This window comes from Orcinus orca, chromosome 7 (genome assembly GCF_937001465.1).
Source record: "Orcinus orca chromosome 7, mOrcOrc1.1, whole genome shotgun sequence".
Lineage (NCBI taxonomy): Eukaryota > Metazoa > Chordata > Mammalia > Artiodactyla > Delphinidae > Orcinus > Orcinus orca.
In genome coordinates, this window is record NC_064565.1 from 74166191 (window position 1) to 74190314 (window position 24124).

General features: G+C 32.6%; 1 protein-coding gene across 8 annotated transcripts in view; it reads right to left on the minus strand.

The window, feature by feature from the left end:
- CALCRL (calcitonin receptor like receptor) overlaps positions 1-24124 on the minus strand; it is a 106881-nt gene that overhangs the window by 14622 nt on the left and 68135 nt on the right. For all 8 annotated transcript variants that reach the window (XM_049712247.1, XM_033400253.2, XM_004276919.3 and 5 more), the window contains 5 exons: positions 23819-23910; positions 8179-8305; positions 5119-5272; positions 3727-3787; positions 3577-3643 (listed from right to left, as the gene is read on the minus strand). In XM_049712247.1, coding sequence (XP_049568204.1) covers positions 3577-3643; positions 3727-3787; positions 5119-5272; positions 8179-8305; positions 23819-23910 — 501 coding nt within the window. The remainder of the gene's footprint in view (positions 1-3576; positions 3644-3726; positions 3788-5118; positions 5273-8178; positions 8306-23818; positions 23911-24124) is intronic.

The window sequence follows — 24124 nt, forward strand, 5'->3', positions numbered from 1 at the left end:
ATACTACGTTCTCTCTTTCTTATCTTTATCCATGTCAATATCTGTTACTTTTGTCTATATCCTCTATGCCTATTCCTTACGCCTTCCACAGAATTATGGACAATAGTCCCTTCGGGCTCTTATTCTCCTATGCTGTTCTCTTTCCTTTTTTCTCACCCTGACTTCTAGCATCTGTGTTTTGTTTAATAATGTAAAAATTTCAAACTGTGTACTATTATGCAATTTATATCCACATACTTTAATCAGAAAAATAATGGTAGCATCTCATTTAATGTAGAAAGCAATGAAAAAATAACATACATTTGCTGATTTAAGTCATGTGTTATGAAAATAACTGGGCATAAAAATATTCTACTATTCTTTTAGAGAATTCAATGGAACATATGCTTCAAAAATAAACAGCTAACTATAATCCTGATGGAAACACATCTATGAAAAGTAACATGGTTACAGACACAGGACTGTCTGCTAAAGACAAAAGCAGAATAAGCTATTGCAACAGGTGTAAGAATGAAACATGATGAATCAACACATCAGCTGTTATTCCACCCATCCTACTGTATTCCCTTCCCAAGCATTCATTACTGTTTTAAAAGTTTTGACTAAGTGGAAATTACTACCAGCCCATTGAATAAAAAGTAATAATGCCATTTTATCTGCTTATAAATTTAGAATATTTTATAATCCTAATATGCAAAAATCATAAATTATAAAAATCACTATAAATGTTGCAATTTAAATGCCCATTATATAAAAATTTCTAAATGCAAAGTGCTTCTCCAAATGGCAAGTCTGATTTAAAATGTGAACCTAGAAACTAGAAAGTCATCCTACTTTATTTTCTGCAAATACTTCCATTTATTTTAAATACAAATAGAACAAGAATAGTGAATTTCAGATGAATTACATCTGAATCTCATCTATCTTAGAGAAAAACTAGGTAAGGAGAAGAGAAGAAACTTGTTTTTACTCCAATACCCATAAAGTTCACATAGATGGTCGTAGGTACAACAGGACATTTTCACATCATGATACCACCTAGGGTCATGGCAGGAAGCCCTGTGAATCAACCCAGTGGCAGCAGGATTCCTGGAAGCCATTCCTCTACTAGATTAGCCAGCAATCACTTAACTGCTCACTGAAGTGACCTAAACATCTCTCACTAAACACAAATTAACCGTATCCCCTCTCAACTTCCCCTTAGCAAGATCTCAAAAGTGCTGTAGACACTCCAATACCACCCTGCTCAAGGGAATATGGGACAGAGGAAGTCTGAGTGGAAAGAAACTGATTGTGGTTGAAAGCTCTTCATTTATAAAAATTGTACAAAAATATGTGACCATATAAAAAATTGCTAGAGCCCCTCCCAAGACCTTGGAATTGGCCAGGACCAGTGAGGAGCCCTAGAGCTTAAACAAGGACAGATCATATTACCCTGTTAGAAAAATAGGCTCCTAATCTTTGGTTAGGCCAGAAAAATGGAAAAAGCTTTCTGCAAATAATGTGGATTTTCACTTCCTTTCTTACTGAGCAGCTTGATGGGCTATATTCCTATGTGATATTTTATCCTAACTGCACCATCCCAAAGTTGTTGTGGACAGACTCTTCCAAGGATTGTGTTAATTGCTGTTATATTTTTCATTTGTTAGGTGCTTTTACTTATTTCCTGAACCTCTCTGATTTAGGACTCTGAATCACATACCCCTCTCTAGAGCCAGATCTCTTATAATAAAATTTTGCCTTGTATTTGTTCTGTAAGCTTCTGGATGGCCCAAAAAAAGAATCTTAATTTCTTTGTATTTTCCTCAAAACAGAATCATGGTATCATGTAGAAATTATAAGTGAAGAATCTTTTAAAAGCATTTTTTGAGAGTTTATTATATTCTAGGCACTGTGTTAATTGCTTAACAGGATACATCTCAATCCTTACAACACCCTATGAGGTATTTATTCTTATTACTGCATAGTCATAGATGAGAAAACAAAGGCATAGAGAGGCTCAAAACAAAACAAAACAGAACTTGCCCTGAGAAACACAACCAGCAATGGTAGAGCTAGGTTTCAATGCTGGTTCTTTCCAAGAATACAAAGCTAGGACTTCTCAGGATACAGCTTAAACAATGTGTTATACATGTTCCTAGTATGTGCAAGTAGCAAGGGAAGGAAATGCTTCTGCCTCTGAAATTTTCATAAAGTCTGCACTAAGGTACATGAAAATTTCCATGAGATATAATAATAAATTTCATGTGTTGATTTTTTGAACTGGCTGTCTTGTGTAGCCAAGCACAAACCAGAAATTTGACACTTGCTCCATGATTTATACATGCCAGGCTAAGCACTCTTTATGTATTAACTCATTTAATTTCTTGTTAAAAAAAATTAAAAGTATCTGTAATTACATTCTCTGTTTTGCAAATAAGGGACTTGAGGCCCAGAGTGATGAGTTTAATTGCATAAGGTCACATAGCAAATAAGAGGTAGAAGAATTCAAACCCAGGCAATCAGCTTCTAAAATTTACCCTCTTAATTATGGCAAACTTTTGAAAATAACAGTGATACACTTGAGAATGGCTTGAATAGTGTTCTAACATAACCACATACTAAATTGCAGCTAGAAAATGTAGTAAAATAATAGAATATTTCTCTAAAAAAAGGATCTGAAAAGAAAGGTTAGGAAGCTTTGAATTTTGGCTGAGAAATGTGCCCCCTTCATCTTTTTATATATAATCAAATATCAGCTATAGTTACAGTCTTAAAGACTGTAATTGCAATCTGGTCTCTAATGCTCTATGAGAGAAAGCATGTTAATTTAGATTAATTTATTTCCCCATTGAAACAATGTAATAAAAGCACTGAATTTGACTTCTGTTTTCCTGCAACCACACTTAAAAATGTCCAATTCGTGAACTTGGATTAAGTGCTGATCATTATGATAAAACAACAGTTTAAGCAATACTTTCTTTTTCCAAATTAAAGTCTTTTCTTTATGGGGATATTAGTCTTATTACCATCACAGGTGTGTGGTTTTTCCTGTTTGCCATCCCCACTCACTAGATCCATCCTCTGCCCTTCTCTGCTCTGCGCCCCAGCAGGCTCTGAGGCAGGTCTGAGGACTGCATCATCACAAGGCTTTTTTACCCTTGGCATTTGCTGCATTTGGCCAATGGGAGGATCCAAGAGATCAGAGCATGGGAAAAGAGAGAAGTTTGAGTATTTCTTTCTCCTTTTTCCCTGTCAGGCTGTGGTTTTGACAGTAGCTGTGTTCCTCTACCCAAGGCCAGACCTCTTGTTGGGCTACCCCTCCTAGCACTCACCCAACCCTCTCTTAAAGTCTATCCATGATAACAGCTTCCCACTGTTGGTGCCTGGTGCCTCACCATCCCTTATGAATTAGTTCCTTTCCTCTTCCTGCCAACACTTCAAATATAACACCTTCCTTTAACCCTCTTCAATCAAACACTGTGAGTATGCCATCTATGTCTACTGAGATCCTGAAGGATACCATAGGCCAGATGTTTCAGGAAATAAAGTTGAACTATGAACAATGATGAAAAAAGGAGCATTTTAATTACGTACCAATAAAGCAGCACAAATTGGGCCATGGATAATGTAGAGGAGATGGGTATCAGAACTGATCCAGCAGCTAAGGGAAAAAGCAGGGAAATTATGTTGAAGATTTTCATTGTAATTATTTCCAATTGAAATCAAAAAGAGAGATTATCTTACTTGTCATTGTAATATAAGCTTCTGGCAACAGCATGTATACAAGCAGGAATCAGTGGAAATCCTGTAAATGTCAAACAAAAAGAAAATAAATAGGCATCTTTCTCTGTAGATGGAATTCCTAAAATATGTCATGAAATATGAAACTCAGAGATACTCTAGGAGCAAAAATAGCTGGTCACTGTGTGCTTCTGATGTAAATATTATCTGTCTACTCATACAGTAAATGTGATGAAGTATTAGGTATCTGTCTTCAGGCTTGTGTGTGTGTGTGTGTACAGTTTCTTCTAATCTGAGCCATTTTGAATCAGTGGACTTCAGACCTAAGTTCATAAATGTGCTGCCTGGGCTCAAAAGCTTAGAAGAAATTCAGCATCCACATATCTTCCATAAGATGGAACTGACCAATCAGATGTGGGAAGAAGTTGAGACTGACTATGTGAAGAAGAAGAGAAGGGAGAGAGAGATGGCTTATATATCAGAAAGTTTGCATGTTCTTAGCATTCTAAATCAGATCTTTCAAATGTAAAATGAAGGTATATTTTATAAAGGTAACCTGAGTGTACTAATAGCCTCAACACATACATACATATAATTGAGCAAAAATTGGACTCACTTGGAAAATATATATATGACACTTTTATTATCAATAATATCAAACAACCAATAGGAACAATATTTATTTCAGTAAAAAAATATATAGTGTGTGTGTACATACCTCTCTATATCTACATCTATTATCTGACTGGATAAATAGGTAGATGGATAGATAGATAAGTATCATTTCAGTTATGTTTCTGGAAACTAGTCCTTTTGAATTCATGTACAATGAATTCATTTTCAGCATTTTATGTTTTGTATCATTCTGGTTATTTTTTAAAAATATGCTAGAAGTGTATTATTTTTTGCTTTGTGAATAATATCACGTCAGGAGATTGTGTGGAAAAAGCAGATTTTTTTGGCTGTCTTAATATATTCAGTTACTGTTGCCTCTACTCTTAAAATAAAATAACAATTTTTTTAAACAATCATTTTTTAACTTCAAAGCTGGTTAAGCCCAATGCCCTCATTTGGCACATGAGGAAAAAGGAGATTCAGAATAGATCCCTAATTTATGATTCTAATTCTATTGTTTTAGTCACTACATATTTGGCCAAAATATACACTGGAATATTAAATAGAAAAAAATTGTATTATTAATTGACCTGTGGTTACCGAAAACAGTGAGTCAGTGGTACTTTAAATATTTTAATTTACAACAATGAGCAAAGGTTAATCACTTGATATTGTTTAAAAAATGATTAATAATAAGAATATTTTTATTACAAAGGAACTCTGCATCCTCCAAAAGTTTTCTTAAAAGATGAGTCAGTAGATATGCATGATGGCACTTACCCCAGCCAAGAAAATAATACCACATCAAGTGCTGCTTCTCTGCAAACACAGCCACCACAATAAGTGTGTGTAGGTAAATGCCTTCACAAAGCATCCAAAAGTAGTTACAGCCCATCAGGTAAAGATGAATGAATTGGAACACTTTACAGCTAACCTATGAGGAAAGAAAGATATATATATTAGATATAGATATATAGATATATGTATGTATATGTGTGTGTGTGTGTGTGTGTGTGTGTGTATGTGTATATATATATATATATGTTTTGGCTGTGCCATGTGGCTTGGGGGATCTTAGGTCCCCGACCAGGGATTGAACCTGGGCCCTGGCAGTGGAAGCACGGAGTCCTAACCACTGGACCACCAGGGAATTCCCAGAAAGCAATCCATATTTAGTTGTTTATAAATGTACGTGTAAAGCAATATTCTAGTTTAGCTTAGTTATACAGAAACACAGAATTTTCTCTCCTCTACACAAAATCTTTCCTACTAATGATTCAGATTTATAAAAGCCAGTCTTCATCCCCATCTAATGGTGCCTCTAAAGTATTTAGCCACTGACTTCAGAGATTTAAAATGATACACCTCCCAGGAAATGTGTGAATGCCGAATTTACTACATTTAGTGGATGTGTATTTTCTTAATATTGTTTTAGTTATTGTGTAATTACAAGTATCAAAGTTTTGCACATGAATGAATTTACATCTATTTTAACCATGTCATCATGAACTCCTTGATTGTTGCATTCTGCTGGAAAAATCTTAATAATTTTAAAAGCAGTTCATGAAAAGTGCCAAATACTTAGGAAGTCTTGCATATCGTGTGCTACCAGTGCAGATACTTATTAAATAATAATCTAATGAGCCCATTCTTTGTTTTATTTAAATACGGGGTTTGAGGGTTTCATGTAGGTAAAAAGAAAAACAAGTTATGGTTTTCCTTCCTCTTTTCCTGAGGTCTCACTTTCTCAAAGAGACAGGAAGAGAGAGGTTTAAATATTGGGTAAAGAAAATACAAAGGAGTAAAAGAGATATTTACCCCTTAACAAGTGGAATAAATTTAAAGCTCTCCAATTAACTCCCATCAGCTCCAGTTTCCAGACTGGAACTCAAATATTTAGTGGCAATTATCACTGTTTTTGAAATAAATATCTTTTTCACTAAAAGGAAAACTGGAAATTAAATGCACTAGAAAATAAATATTGTATTATCATAGAATAGTAGTAATAACATTGGCATATAAATTAGCTTAAAAATATTTTAATATGTATTGTTTTATGTAATCCCTGAGATAATTCCATGAGGCATGATTTATCACTAGCCACATACTTTATAGATAAAAAACTGAGTACTGGAGAAGTTAAATGATTTGCTAATTCATACAACATCAATCAAAGCTACATCCTGAACAAAATTTTGTTTTCTCGACCATACATAATGCCTTCTGACTGAGGATATTTATAAAACTACTCTTTTATTAAATACATCTGCAGAATGTATGATATTAAATTTTAAATATTGTACATTGATGTCAAACATTATATTAAAAAGTTCTCTCAAAAATAAAGCTGAGTTATTTAACTATGTTATATAGAAATGATAGGCTTCAGCTTCAAAATTTTATCTGTATAGTTTTTAGATACATATATCTAATTGGGCTTCCAACTCCTGATTTCATTAAAAATTTAATCTATAAATTATTATGATAAAAAGAACTTAAAGCATGCTTTAGAAAAATATTTTTATGATGGCATTGGCAATATAAACAGACAATAAATTTTCCAAGAATACATTAAAAGTAACTACTACATTTTGCAATTTATGTGATAAACAGTATCACATGTATATAAATGTAAGATTTAGAGTCTCTTTCTCTGAAGCTTCATGACAAAACTCCGACTTTCCTTGCTCTAGAGAAATGCACTCTAAAATGGCAGGATATTTGCCAATTTTTTATATTGCTAATTATACCCCAGTGTTTCCTCACCCAGTGACTTTAGAGTGGAACATATACAAGATTAAGCATCCAGATGCATATGTGCAAACAACGCAGGGAATTTTAGAATTTTGGAAATTACCCTAAAAGCACACATAAAACACATATGAGAGTATAGTTTATTGAACAATTAAGTGAAAATTCCTTCCCTTCCCCGATTTCAGTAACCAGAACTTAATCTTTTATAATCTTAACCTTAATCTTTTATATAAAAACTATTTTATATATCATATATACACACCCTTCCCAAATCTACATCCAAAACTGTATTATAAATACTACAAATATAAAAGCAGGCAATTAAAAAATCTCAAATATATGCTTGCTATTTATGGAGATATTTTAATTTAAATATAGCTTACATATGCATATAACTTGCATAAAATATATAAAATTGTATTGTAAATGTCAGGTTATATTTTTAAAATATAGCTTTTGTATTGTGATAGTCTCTGTGCTTTTTTGTGTATCTTTTTATATTTATCCTAAAACCTGTGCTTCCAAAGGGATTGTAAGGGAACAATTTACAAATATTTGCTGAGACAGTTAGGATTTGGTAGAGCACTTGAAAAATTTTATGTTGATAAAGTTCAATATTATATAGGCATAATTCATTTTCCCTGGTTTTATTAACTCTTTAAAGTCAGCCTGATACCAAACATATAATTTAAATTAAATTTTCCATTTTCACGTGCTGCCTTTCTCTAACTGCACAGTTAGTTGCTTTGCTTGATTTTTTTAAAATTCGATTGAGGAAATGTTATGTCCCACCAGCAGTAAGACTCTAACCATAAATGAGGTGAAGACATTTAACATATATAGGTAACTGAAACAAAGAAATTACCCTTCCTTTTGTTATTCAATGTTTATAACTTGGGGAATATTGAGATATATTTACCTTTCTAAATTGGAATATAGCTACATATACATACTCTTTATATGGCAGACATAAAATATACATATATTAGTACTTAATTACACACATATACATGTATCTACCCCTGCCCCCCACCTCTCCTATTTCTTCCCCACTAACCCCTTGAACCTAAACTTCATTTTACTTACAGGATTTGTGGCCACTAAGGGCTGGTTGTTGGCCACTGCAGTGAGATGAATGATTATTACAATAGAGTTACAAACGAAAGAGAAGAACAAATTTTTGTGCAAGGTAATTCTTTGGCAACTTAGGCTCCTGAAAGGCAAGAGAAACCAAAGTGTGCTGACATCATAAAATGTTTCCACATTTTGTATTAATAATCATTCAAATAAGATACATTCACAATTCATAGCAGCTGCTCCAAATTTGGAAGAATTATTTTTTCTCCCCAAGATTCACTCATGATAAAATTTTAATTGGGGAAAATCTATAATTCCTTAAAGCATAGAGACACATGAGTTGCTTCAGTACAGGTAAACATATATAAGGAAAGGAAATTTGTCTGTACAAGGCCTCTACATAAATTTCTTCCCTTAATCTCTCATCATGATTAATATTCTAATTCATTCTGAAGATGTAGAAACTGAAATTCAGTGAAAATAGATAATTGATCAAAAAATCTGCAGCTAATTAATTTGAAAACTTTGGATTTGTCATCAGATTCTCACATAGATAATGGTCTTTTCATTATACCACATAGGCTGTTCTATTTATATAGCCTGTTTATGGTTATTTATGGTTGTTCTGTTTATATAGCTCCTATGTGGTAGTGGTGATTATGTAGACCAATCATGAGAAAAATAACATTGTATTTAGAAGAAATGAGTTGATAAAAATATAGATTTAGCAACCAATGAGGTTTGCTCAGCTTCACTGAATTTCTTTCCAATTGGCCCAGGCATGCATAAGATATAAAAATATTACCTCCTTTTACTGAAGGTCCTCATGTGTAAAACAAAATTTTAAAACTGCCTAAATGGAGTTCATATAGAAATAGATTTCAGGAGCAGATGTCATTCGTGACAAGTAATGCTGGTCTTCAGATTGAATCCACATCTGCTCTACAAGATTGTATATGACTGCCTTACCCATGATCAAAGACCAATTCAAGTACTACCTCTTCTATGAAGCATTATTCAATGGCTTATTATGGGTAAAGTTTTAAAATAATATAAAGGAATCCATTTGAAACTGAACACTTAATATCAAAACAAAACATATGTAGGAAGACATGAGGAATCATTTCATTACAAAGAGTTAAAAGCTCATTTTGGGTTTTACACAGTTATACAATTAATATGATCAACCTAGATAATCTGCCTTATATAACTCAAATCAATGACTTCTACTTTGGAAACTTTGAGATTTTAACCTAGTTTTATCACTATATCACCTTATTTTAAATAGAATATGTGCCCAGGATATTATAGTTAGGCTGGGATGCCAAGGTTTTCTATATTTAAAATGCAAAGTTTAGGCTATATTGTCTCTGAAATTTCTTGCAGCTAAAGGTCTGTGATCCTGTATATAGCTCTAGTATTTTAAAGGATCTGAAAGTGAATCCAATCCAAATCAAAATTTATGGAATTTCAATACATGCCTTTCACAGAAGTAGATGCTATCAGGGAAACGTCTTTGAAAGGCTTCATGAACAAGACGGCCCTCAGATCAATCATTGTGTGTGAGACAGTCATATACCAACAGTTGTGAAGTCCAGATGGAGTCCATCAAAATAGAAACAGCTGAGAGTTGCTAGTATTTTCATATTAGAGAGTCTTTAACTTGACTTGACTTTGCAGTGCATGACAGTAGTGAGAAGCAGGCAGGGATCAAGGAACAGTGTAAAAATGATACTCTATAGAGAAGAAGAATCTTTGAAAGTTTTTGAATTAAGGAGTATCATGAGTTCTGCTCTTTAACTGAAGTCAATATTGAGGCAAAGATGGCTCTATTTTTGATAAAATGCCACAGCAGTGACACGAGTGCTTGTGTTTACTGAGACTGAAGAGAATTAATGAATATGAGGAAAGGTCTAATAAAAAATACTCTTTTCAAATCATTTATACATATTATGTGTAGTTTATTTCTCGTAATTTATCACTCTTCTGTGTTGAAAATTATGAACACATAAAATTTGTCAACATGGTCTTATTTTAAAATGCCTGTCTTGGGCTTACCCTGTGCCTATGGAGTGTCAACTATTGTTTAGGGAAAAACTGCTTATCCATGCAATTATAAAACACCCATGCCCTTTTTTAGTAACAGAATTTAGATAACTCAGCTACCATCATGGGAAAAAAAATAAAATGTTTTCCTTAACTGGGTTGTTTTGCCCTTTTCTACTGAACACACTTATATCCAGGTCCATTGGTTAAGACATATATACATAAACAAAATTTCATATTTTTCAAATTATGACCAAAAGACTAGGAGGGTTTGCTTACAGAGCAAGTCAGAAATATTTGTAAAGAGTAAATTGGAATGCAGGAAAACAAACATTGAAGAAGGCTTTCAAAAATAGCAATTCATTATAGAAGTAAGAGCTGAAAGATATGAACTGAGGAACCTAAAACAAACAGCATTTATATAATAACTGTTGATATTTATAGTATTCACATGTGAAAAGATTGAAAATACGTAAAATAAAATGCCAACTAGTTAGTTGAAAAACCAGTTTAATTTTCCTTATGTTCATTTAAACTTCCTTCTCTTCTCTATGATAGTCTGTATTTCTGTTCCTCTGAGAATCCCCTCTTTTCTAATGACTCTGCTCCCACCTCAATCTTGCTTGAAAGTTAAAGACTTAAAAATGAGCTGCTGGATGTAGAGAATGGACTTGAGGACACGGGGAGGGGGAAGGGTAAGCTGGGTAAAGTGAGAGAGTAGCATTGACATATATACACTACCAAATGTAAAATAGATAGCATATATGTACACGTATAGCTGATTCACTTTGTTATATAGCAGAAACTAACACACCATTGTAAAGCAATTATACTCCAATAAAGATGTTAAAAAAAAAAATGAGCTGCTGGTGTCTATTCTCTTCTAAAGATGTAATTATTGTGACTACAGTCACCAAAAAAATGGTTTCTTATTCTCTTACTATGTGATAAAAGAATATACCATATTTCCCTCTTTTAGACCCAAACAATGCCATATTATGGGCAAAATTTTGAAATGATAGAGTGAAATTCTATGGTAAATGAATTTTTGAATACCAAAACCAAACAAATACTTAAGAGGACACATGAAATCATTTCAATAGACACATGAAGCTTATTTTGAGTGTTACACAAAATTATCCAAGTAGTATGGTCAACATATATAATCTACCATATATGACTCAAACCATATACTTCTGCATTAGGAACCCTGATATCCTGTTTAGCTGTCTATATCGTTGTAACATACTGAACCACTGCCAAATCATTTCAGTTTGTGTTGTGTAAAATAAGTCCTACTCTCTACAATACTAGACTATAGTTTTGGTTTCTTCGATTTTTTCCTCCAGGTTCTGTGTAACTTAAATGTAGACAGATGCCATCTAACATGTTTTTTCTCAATGTCTAGTGGTAAAAATGGTTCAGATTTTTCTAGTGATGAGTACTGTTTTCTTTTAAACATATTCATTAATACGTATAAGTACATTAAGCCAAATAAAATAAACTTGAAAATGAAAACCAAAATATGTACTTGGTAAACACACTGGTTTGCTTAAATGAAATACTAAAATATTTTGCTATTTTTTCAAATGTTAATCTGCAACCAATTTAACCTATCCTAAATTCTTTAATGTGACTATTTATTCAAAATATTTTAAAAATTGTTTTATAGGCTTATAGAATGTTTTACAAAAATCTCTGTCTGCTTTCTTTAAATGTTATCCTAGCATAACCATAGAATAGAAAATGTGGTTTGTGGGTCTGGATTGTTTCCGTTTCATATTCTCTACATATAATTATTTTAGAACACTATTTCAATATGCAATTTTGACAAGCAGAGTAATAGAGGCAGTTGGCATAAGTGTGGCAGCAAAACAATTACATTCCATGTGTAATGTAACCATGCCTTTCAATTCTCTTTTTGTGCCACCTACTGAAAGTGTGACTTTGGACAAGTTATTTAAAAACTCTAATCCTCAGTTTCAATTTCCTTTTCTGTAATATAGGGATAACAATAGTACTTCATAGGATTGGCTGGAAGGTTCAATGAGTTAAATCATGTCTAGTGCTAAGCGTAATATCTAACCTATAGTGAACATTCCAAGTTAACTATTATTTTTAACATAGTTTTCATGCGGTTAATTTTAATCAAATTCTCTAATGGTTTTCTCTCACAAACAATAAAATAGCATCAAGGTTCGTGTCAGTAATATAAAACTGCCCATGTTTTAAGTAACGCAATGATATATTGTCATCTTTTTGTTACAAAACACAAGAATTCAGCATCAGAAAGATAATTTCCATGTGATGAAGGGCAATAGATCAAGCAACCTAAATTATCTTCTCAAGGAGTTGTCTGTAAATTTCCACTTTCCTTATCATGCTGATGCCAGGTATTATGCTGCTCCATATTCAAAGTTCTGCCACAGTATAGACAAAATACTTGCCTTTGATTCCCATTTGGTTTTGACATGAGGTCGAAATTTCCAAATTACTTTCCTCAGTACTAATCCTGAGCAAAACTAGTCATGGAAGGAGGAAATACAAGCAATAAAAGAATAGCCCACTCTACAGTGTACTACTTCCTTATGCTAGTTTATCTAATTTAATTTCCAAATGCTCAGCTTTTTCCACAAGAAAACACAAATCATGTATCCGAAAGGAAAGCCTGTGCCAATAGGAACACTGCCAAAAACAACAGGCAGAAAGCAATAAATGTATTAAAAGAATAAGCAGTATGGCTATCTTTTGTCTACTGGCAATGGAACTTTGAGTTGATGGAATCACCTGGTTATATGACACAAAGTAGACATAACCTCTAGCATTAGCTCTCTTTTGGAGGCTGCTGGTGATCCATTCAGCCAGATTAGAAAGAGTCTAAGAGTGTTTCAACCAAGGTGCTCAGTCAAGTCCTGCTAGAGAGGAAATGGTTGCCCTTCCTCTATCATGCTCTCTCCTCCACTGCCCATGCCTTTCAAAGTTGCTCATTTAATATTACATATAAATACAGGCTGCATAAGGAAGAGACCTGCTCATTTTATGTGGCCAAATGGTTTGCTCTCATGTATGAATTGCCCCAGTGCAAGTGTGCTTCTTGGTCTCCTAATGGGCAGAAAACTAGAGAAGAAATAGTCTGGCTTTCTGAATGCCTGTGATTCTTATGCTCTTAAAAAAAAAAAATCCCAAAAAGCAAAACCGAAAAACAACCCTTTTAGAGATAAAATTCATAATAATAGCATACACCATGATATTGAGGCTTTACAATATCCCAGGTGCAGAGATAAGTACTCCACATTCATTATCTCATTTAACAACCCCTTGAAATATCATTATCCTTTAATAAAATTGAGGTAAGCTGCTCCAGGTCACAATCCTATTAAGTGATCTTTTGAATTTGAACGTTTAAGTTTTTAATAAAGTATCAATAATAAGGCTTTTGTCTCCTTTAATATTCATTTAGTCACTTATAACTATTTTTGATGCATAATAATATATTGTTCACTGTTTCTAGATACTGGGGAAACAGTTGTGAACAACACAGAGCAAGATCCTGATCTCATGTTACTCATGGGACAGTGGAGGGTAAATAGACACATATATTACATAAAGTAATTCTACATAGTGTTATATGCTTTTTAGAAGTTAAAATAGAATTAGGAGATAGGCAAAGACTGTGGCAAGAGTGAGGGGAATACTCCAGATAGAACTGAAACAGGAGAAGATAGGGAAGGAAAGCATTTCAAGCAGAGAGAGCATCCTGTGTCGAACTTTTTTTTTAAAAGTTAAAGCTTAAGGTTTTTGAGGGGCAAGAAGGACAGACAATGTGAATAAAGCATAAGGCAAAACTCTACACTGTTTTTTTTTCCATACTAAATGAGGAAAATTAAATTCAAAGAACATAACTTACTAAATGACTTTTTGATTCTGCAGCTCTTACTCTTACGTTACATCTTAATGTTCCATCAGCAAATGTTAGCAATGTAATATCCAGTCATTCTTGGGTTTTGTTTTTCCTAACTACTAAAAAGATGCTACAGTTGGGAGGGTTTACTTTGCTTTGCTTTCTCCTCATATATAGTCATATCAGTGGGTATGGTCTAGGAAAATAAACTATGTCTGCAAGAGTAGGAAACCAGATTGCAAAACATATTATGATTTGGGGAAGAAAGATGTTATATTATTTGTGTTATCTATTTCAAATTACAAAATTTTAATCCATTCTAATAACTGTATAGTTTTTACACCAAGCAGCGGATCATTAGCATTATTAAAATAATTTGTCATTTTGTTCCCATGAAAATTCAGTTATGCTTAAATAGTATTTACATTTAAATATATGTTATAAATACACTTATAAAGAAGTTGCATATTTATTAGAAAAATCAACATAAATATGTAATCTTTAACATTTAGTTATAGTTTAAATAATAAATTTACTATTTAAAATAAGTCCAAATTCTTTAATTCAGTTATATTTCCATACTTGGGACTCTTCTCCATAAACCAGTAATAGCAATTACATTATAGAGGAACTTTATTATATTATTATAGAGGAACATTATAGAGGAACTGGATTTTGTTAGAGTAAACCCATTACTTCTTGCACCAGTTTGTCCTGATTTAAATCTGATACTCTAATGTGGAAATGCAATGCTTTTATTATATAATTACAGTGGACATATTTAAAAAGCTTTCCAGCCAAGACTCGCATTCCTGAATAGGTATGCTTTCAGCTCTCATCACGTTCATTTGAGAGGGAAGGATGTTTCAGCACATTGATTAAATTCACTAATTTGGAAGTAGACTCAGTGAGTATGCTCTAATAAAACATTATATGAAAAACTATAACTAACAATATCCAGTGTTAAGCTGAACAAAGTCTAGAATACATACAATAGAATAGAATGTATCTCAGAACTGTAGTGCACAACAGACTTACAATGAATGCACTCTTACAAGAGTGGAGAAAGCAAGGGTGGTCCTGGGTAGGCACTCAGAGGTATGTTATTCAAGGATCGCTACGTGACTATTTCTGAACTCAGCCATTGTCAGACTTCTGACAGTGCAGATTTGCCAGGTTTTAAACAACTTATTTAAGTGATAGCTCTGATTTGCAAATACAGGGACATCAGAACATGATTTGTAGATAAGACTGTCTATTCTCTGTTTCAATGTAGGATTTCTTTAAATAGTTGGCTTTATTTGAAACCAATTTAAAGACTGAATCATGAACAGTTTTCAGGAGAATAGTTATAGCTTAAAGAAGAAAGCCATACTTGTTCTAATTCAAGAGATATATGAAGAAACTGGAAATGAGAGAAAGGTTCACAATATTGATTGAATATTTTCAAATATGATTTTAAAAAAAGAAAGGTGAGAATTTGTGTCACTTGTCCTGAAAAGCAGAAATATAAGCATTAAAGGATCATTTTATTAAGTTGAGAAATAGATGTTTTGCTGAATTTTATTCAGGACTACCGAGAAATATCATCTTCTATATAGTTGTAAATATGCAACTTGGCTTTAAAATTATTTAGAATCACTGTCTGAAATGTCAGCAAAATTAAGATGGTTTAAAAAAAAAGAACTACCTTCTTCCCCATGCAAGTTACGTGTGCTCTTTTATGTGCAAGAATATGGAGCCTTTTGTCTGGGTTGAAAGTAAGAGCAAGATTTGCTATGCTCTCAGATTTTAAACAGTAATTAAAATATAATTTATAATTAATTCTGGTAAAGCTTATTTATTTTTTTTATCTAAAGGGTTCTGCTTTGTTTTTCCAAGGATCATTATGAGTAAGAGTCATTGCCTCTTAGGGCTTGGCAAATCCCAAATTTCTGTCTCTCTCTCTTCCCCTCCCTTTCTGTTCCCTTTCTTTTTATTTCCCACTCTCTTTCCTTAATTGGCTCTAATATAAAACTGAAGTATATCTGGTAAATAGTGTTTCGTGTTCTCTGCTTCTAATTTAAAGCACGGATGAGTAGTAGACTTTTCTTTTCTCTCTCTAAATAAAAAATAACAAACAGTACCCTAAATCAACTTTTTGTATGGTCTTGGTTTTTATTAGGATGGATCAGTGACCCTCACTCAATTAACAAATGAAAAAAATAGTTGCCTCTACCCTAGACTAAGCAAGAATGACTGCAGTATGAGGAACTGGGTTCAGAAGCAGAAAGGAGATATTGATAGATTTTTGTACACACAATGATTTTATGTGAAACATCAGCTCTCCTAGGAATTGTTTCCAGGTTAGTTGGAAGAAAGCTAAGATTTCTATTGCTCCTGACTATATGAACGTGCTTCATTAACCATTCAGTTAAGCATTTTCTGAGATGGCCTTGGTCTTCTTTGGATCTAGCTGCAGGGTATGCTATGTTATTTTACACAGTTGCTTCTACTGGTTAGAATTGTAAAGAGTCTTACTCTAATGTCTTTCTTTGTTGATGGAGACAGCCAAGGCCAGACAAACTCAAGGGACTTGTCCAAGGTCACAGATAAGTCATGGGAAAGTCTGTCCTAGAAATAAGTTTCCAAGTCAGTTCATGTCTTCATTCCTTAAAAATGTATTAAGTGCCTACTATGCACAAGGTTATGTGCTAAGCCCTGGAATGTGTAAAGGAACCAAGCAGTGATGATTCCTGCTCTCATGGAGCTGAATTTATGCTGTTCTTTCCATTATTTCCTGTTTTAGTGGATAGTTGTTTTGGGTTGATAGTGGCTTTTCCTATTTTAGTAGATAGTTCTGGGAGTATATATTAAAAGTGCCTTAAAATCAAAGACTACAAATTCAAGTACTGAATAAGCTATGTGGTATCTTGTGGGCATTAAAAAAGTTTTATTATCTTTGACTAATTTACTTAACCTCAATTTTTTCCTGATATAATTATACTACTACTTTGTTTTATAAAATTTTTCATTCATTGTATACTTATTTTTCTTATAATGTGAACGTTATAACAATTTCTTTAAAAATGTGGTACACATAAAACTAGAAACTGTGTTCTTTAATTATGTTTTAAAAGAGCCCACTGTTAATTATGTTTTAAAAGCGCCCACTGTTAAAATATGCCAGTCAGGGCTAAATATTTATATAAAATCTTTTAATGGACTAGTAAGAAAGAGCAAGAGTGACAACTATGCCAATAATAGTGTTTTCCAAACGAGACTCTCCACTTAACAATGCATATATATCATCTCAGCTATGATATAGATACTAATAGAATCTGTGTTTTAAAGATGTGAAATTGAGGATTAGAGAAATGAAAGAAGCTGCTCGATACTATGCAGCAAGTAGCTGACGAAGGTGGAATCTAAGAGAAGATGTGCCTGTTTAGAGAACATACTCTTAACTACTCACCTGTAGTGAAGGCTGTCTAACACATAAAAAAGTATTTAGAATGGTATACCCGGGCCTAACTTGACCCAGGTTTCTCATAAAGCCTGAGAATGTATAATAAAAAAGAAAAATTAATTTGAAGCTTTGCTTCTTTCTGGTCAAATTCTCCATTTTTAAAAGATAACTAAAGTCAAATAAAATTACTAAGCCAAACAGAAAGTACATAGATGGGGAGGAACCCTAGATAACTTAGTTAACTACTTAGAATATAAGTAAAATTAGGTGTTGAACTAGATAATCTCTTCAGTTTTCATGGCTTACAATTTCTATCTGTTAAAATTCTACCCTCTTTATTCAACACTCATTTCAGTGAGATTATCACCTCAAGAATCTTACAATTCTATGAGTCAAAATGAGTCTTTCTTTCCTCTGTCTTCCCATAGCTCTTTGTAGCTCCACAGCAATTTTGGGGGCTTTTGTTGTTGTTGTTGTTTACTTTGTATTACTATTTTTTTTTTTTTTTTGCGGTACGCGGGCCTCTCACTGTTGTGGCCCCTCCCGTTGTGGAGCACAGGCTCCGGACGCGCAGGCTCAGCGGCCATGGCTCACGGGCCCAGCCGCTCCGCGGCATGTGGGATCTTCCCGGACCGGGGCACGAACCCGTGTCCCCTGCATTGGCAGGTGGACTCTCAACCACTGCGCCACCAGGGAAGCCCTGTATTACTATTTATATAGGGATAATGTTAGATGACTAAGTAAGTGTAGTCTATGTGCCTACATGATTGATATTGTCTAAAGACAAAATTAGTACCTTTTACTGTATATTGAAAGTTTGCTACATGCCAGGTACTGTGTGTGTCTTCTCTGCCCAGTATTTTAAACGTTAGGACTCATTATAAAGAAACAGGCTAACTGAAAAACAGAAATCAGGATAAGTCCATACTATTAGTAAGTGGTGATGGCAAGATTTGCATATATCCCATGTTTTTAATTACTGTATTACACTATCCATTAAAATTAACTTGTGCCTGAAATCAAGTATATATCTATCATGCTAACTCACCATTAAAGCTTTTTTATAGTTCACTATAGAAAATGAATAGTTAATTGTAGTTTCAGAATAAACTCTAAAAATAAACAATGCAACTAGTTAAAAACCTTAATTTTTCTTTTATGTAGAGGCCAAGAACCAATTTCCATATATTGGCAAGATATTTATTTGTTTTAATGAGGTTTTGCCTATGTAGCATGTCACAAATCTTTTTTCTAAAGCATTGAAATTTTTAGTAATTAACATATATATATATACATTATATATATATATTGCATATAGTATTTTTGATTTAAAAAAAAGAAAACCTGTTTTTCTGAAAAAAATAAGGTCTATCAATATGTTGAACATGAAGATGATGTTTGGGGCAACATGAAATTTTTAGCGTCTCTTTTTAAAATGAGAAATGGGTCTACAGATTATATCTTTAAAGCTAAAGTACTTAGCATGTATATACACAATTTCAGTTTTTTAAAAAGTGTTTTTCTACAGAGAAAATAAATTAATTCTCAAGTTTAAAATTTTAACCCTTCAGTTTAAAATTACTTGTATTGGTTGAATAGCATTTGCTTTTTAAAATATAATATATGTAAATGCAGATATAAAAATATTGAACCAGATTTTCTTTCAATTCCTAATCAATAATAAATGTAGTTTACCTGTGTAGATTGCTTTCAGCCTGCAAAATACTTTCACAAATGCTAACTTTGCTGATATTGAAATTATATATTTTGTTTTAAAAAATTAACTCTTTCATTCTAATCTTCTTTCCTAAATTATAGACTTGGGCTTGAAAGTAGCATTACAGATCATTAGGTGCAGCTATGAACCCAGTATAGAAATCACCTATTTCAAAATTCCTGCTAGGTTGACACCTAATATCTGAAAATCTTGAGTGACAGAAAGATCAGTTGGTCAACAGATGGTTCAGTCTATTTTGTTTGCCTGTTAGCGTTTTTTATTGTTTTTAACTGAGCCAACTATTTTTTCTCTCTGTGTTATTATACAAACTCTATTCCCATTTTAGTCTTTCAGATTATTGAAGTCATCTGCTGTTCCCTGTTTATTTTGTTGTTTGGCTTAACATTTTTGGTACCTTCACTCCCTGATCAGCAGATATTATTTTCTTTAATTTCTTCATTGTCCTGATAAGTCAGTTCTATGACATACTCTTTTCCTCTTACAAAGTCAGTCCATAGTAGACAGAGTAAATGACTGGTCTAATTAGAGCTTTGAAACTGGATACTTTGCATTTATGTATAGTCTGGCTTGCAATATTGTTTTCCCTTGGCAGTCCCACTATTGCCTCATTAGTACACAGCAAGCATTTGCTCAGTTAAATCATGGCTTTTTCATAAAGAAACTGTTAATTTTACATTTGGTTTTATGGAGTTAGTTTAGAACTTTATTTATATCCTTAAATTTCAAACTTGATTGGAGCCATAGGACTTGGAATTCTAGAACACCCTTTGTCGTCTTTTTAAATACTGATTTTGGCATGCAATATAATTGCTATATTTAACTTTGTGTCCTTCAGAAATTTAATGTGTCTAAATATTTTGGCTTATTACATGCAAAATAAAAAGAGATCATTTAATCTGAAGGGTCTCAGCTGTATTAGTATTAAATCTGAAGAGATGGTGGGCTCCTAAATGGTAATTAAAAATTTATTCCACATTCAACACAAACTAGTTGCAGTTTCAGAAATACTACAATAAAAAAATCACAGAGATTTCACTGAGGAAATGATGCTAAGGTTTAGATCTGAAAGATGACTACATTTAACTAGACTAGAGGAGCAGGGAAGAGACTATACAGAATATTCAATTATAGGATACATTAATGACTTTGATTTTATATAAAGTATAATAGGAAGTCTAAAATTTTTAAAGCAAGGGATGACAAAATCAGATCTATATTTAATATAAATCTTTGAAAATATTCTGGCTGCGATTTTAGCATTGAATGAAGATGGTGAAAGTGGACTTACTGAGGCTAGATAAGACTAGGTTGGTGGTGGTGGCAGGAGAGATGAAACAAAATGGATAGATTGGAGGGCTGTTAGGAGGTTTTATCCACAGAGTATGAGGAGAGAATGATAGGAAAACTGAGACGGTATCAAAGATTGCTCCTAAGTCTATGGCTTATGCAACTAGATTGCTGGTGGTGTTATTTGTAAAGATGGGTCGCTCTGGAAGAAAAACTGCTTTGGGTTAGGAGAAGGTAGATGGTATGAATTTGTTTTGAACATGTTGATTTTGAAATACTTCTGAGATGATATATCTCCAGAGCCATAAAAAGATAAATACCCTTTCACCAAGAAATCACAAGTCTGGGAATGTAGCCTAAAAAAATAGTGTAAAATATGGGGAAAGTTATGGCTGAAAATGTCCATTGCAGTGTATTTTATTAATAGGAAAAGCTGGAAGCAACGTTAATTTTCAAAAATAGAAGAATGATTTAGTAAACTTTTGTCAACTTACTAAATGCAATATTAGTTAGCCAATTAAATAGCCAATTAGCCAATTAAATGGTTGTTTTAAAAACTTCTTAGTGACAGGGAAAGAATTATATAATGCTAAGTTGTAAAAATAGTTAAAATAATTTGTACATTACAAATAAAACTGAGTAAATACAAATGAGTATGAAATAAAACTGGAAAAATAAATGAAATTGCCCAATAGTGTATTAGAATTATAGGTGTATATATTTCTTTATTTAAAAATTTATTTTAAAAAATTAAATTGTTCTCAATTTTTAAAAATATTGCAGATTTAAGTGCAGTTCTCAAGACTAGTTTGTTTTTAATTAATGGTTGCATTCTTCTTCCTGAGGTTAGAAATATTAAAACATAACCTTTTCTCCAAGAAGCTTTTTAAGATAGTCTTAAATAACTCTTATGATTTCTATTGTATGCCTTTAGGGTAGAGGCTGATCTACTTTATACTTAGTCATGGTCATAAAAGTCTCCATGTTAGAAAAAGAATCTTCTTAGCTGATATTAGTTACATTTAAATTAATCTTCTCTGTGTTTGTATGTGTGGTAATATGTAATTTTAATGAACTCAGAATCTGAGTTCTAGAGTACTGCATAGATTTTAGGGAATTACTTGTATCATTTAGTTCTAAGAAGTTTTTCGTACTCCAAAATATTCATTTCAAAAATCTTACATAACCTAAGAGTATATTCAAGAGTAAAGACATGAAGTTTTATTAAACTGTATATAAGCAACTGATATTATGTAACTAATTATAAAGGCAGTGACTGAGAATTGACAGTTTGTTTTGAGCAAGAACATTTTGGCAATTTGTTACAAAATATAGTATAGTAAATTTTATTCTTTAAGAAATGTTTTCCATATTTTAGGATAAAGAGTCTCTTCAACTTATTTTGATGCATGTTTTAACACAATTTAGTAAAAAAAAAAAAAAAGTCACATTTTAAAAGGTACTCAAATGTTGAATTAGCTTTATTCAGAGTGGAATATTTTTAGTCGGTTTCTAATGGTGCCTCGATAATGTTATAAATCAAAAGTGCCATTTAAATTCCCCAAAATAATAGTTAGGGAGTATGGGACCTACATGTACAGATTGCTATATTTAAAATGGATAACCAACAAGGACCTACTGTATAGCACAGGGAACTATGCTCAATGTTATGTGGCAGCCTGAATGGGAGGGGAGTTTGGGGGAGAATGGATACACATGTATATGCATGGCTGAGTTGCTTTGCTGTGCATCTGAAACTATCACAACATTGTTAATTGGCTGTATCCAATATAAAACAAAAAGTTTTTTAAAAATTCCCCAAAGTAACTCGTATTGAAGATTCTTAAGAAAGTGCAAGTTTCCAAAAACAGCAATAATGATGCAATCTCTAGATCCCGTGATTTTGATCCCATGAAAAATAATCATTGGTTGGTTCGTATATTATTTCATGTACTTTGAATATTTGTTGAACTGTGGGCTAAAAGCTGGTGCTCCAGTTACAAATGAGCCTAACATCTAGGTGTCTAATAATTTCTGGATTTGGATTATTTTGATGTGCAGCTACTACTTTAGTTGGTTCTGAAGCTGCTAATGTTCCAAGATAATTGTTGAAGAAGGAGAAGGAGGAGGGGCAGGGGGAGAGGGAGGAGGAGGGAAGAGGGAAGAAGAAGAGGAGGAAGGAGAGGAAGAGAGAGACAATGGCAGTGACACTGGTGATGAAGATACAATAAAATATAGCTACTCTCTCTTTACACTGAATTCTTTAATTACTGGTGATGATCAAAATCATGAAGACCATGTTAATGCATAAGATAATTATGCAGTTTTAGAATTTAGTTTCCTGTCAATTAAAAAAAATCACAGTTGATAGGTTGAATCAAGAAATTGGAGGAAGGCAGATAAATTGGGAATTTGGGATTAACAGATAACACTACTATATATATGAAATAGACAAACAGCAAGGTCCTACTGTATAGCACAGGGAACTATATTAATATTTCATAATAACCTATAATGGACAAGAATCTGAAAAAGAATATATATATGTGTGTGTGTATATATATATATATACACACATAACTGAATCACTTTGCTTTATATCTAAAACATAGTAAATCAACTATATTTCAATTAAAAAGAAAGAAATTGGAGCTGACTCTCCCTCCACCCTAAAAAAGAATAAACTTCAAGTAAATTTCAAAATATAATTTTAAAACTATTTTTAAAATGACCCCCCCAAACCAGAAAAATTAACCTAACCATAATATATTGAAATTATTATTTTTAATAATATATATGAAATGTCATTGCTATTTTTTGCACAAAATACCAGTTCTTATAATGTACCATGTATACTGATACTAAAATTGACCAAGAAGTTGAAAATTTAATTAGGAAGGCCTATAATATTTGGCAGTTTCCAAAGCAAATAAGGGTAGGTTTACATATTCGTTTTGGCTCCCTTTTTACTGCATGACTTCATTCTTATATGCATACTCATTTTGTAAAGTTAGCCTTCAGATATTTTATCAATCTCCTGATTCTCTACATTTTATAAAGTCAAGATAAAGTCAACATATTTCTAATTATTTTAAACATTCAATTTATTTTAAACATTATAAATCATCTATATTTCATAAATTTTATCAGCACGTGGATAAACATGCACATGATACTGCATTCACCAAAGATAATCAGTAAGTTAAAAAAAAATTTTACATGTACTTACTTGAAATAAAAGAATATACCAAGTGAGATAAGCAGTGATGCAATAGATAATCCATGTCCAATTATAGTCAGATAAAACAAATTCAGTGCAGTCTGTAATTTGTATGGATAAAAAAAAATTAAGCCTCATATCAATACTATAATTCTACATGTGTGTAAGCTCAAAATCAATAAAATAACTTATATTTTTAAAAACATGTGATCTGATAGCCTTACCATTTAGTTTGCAAGCCAATGAGTATTAGAATACATCTGGAATGAAGAATATCTATGAAAATTTATCAAGTGATATCAAAATTTATAAATT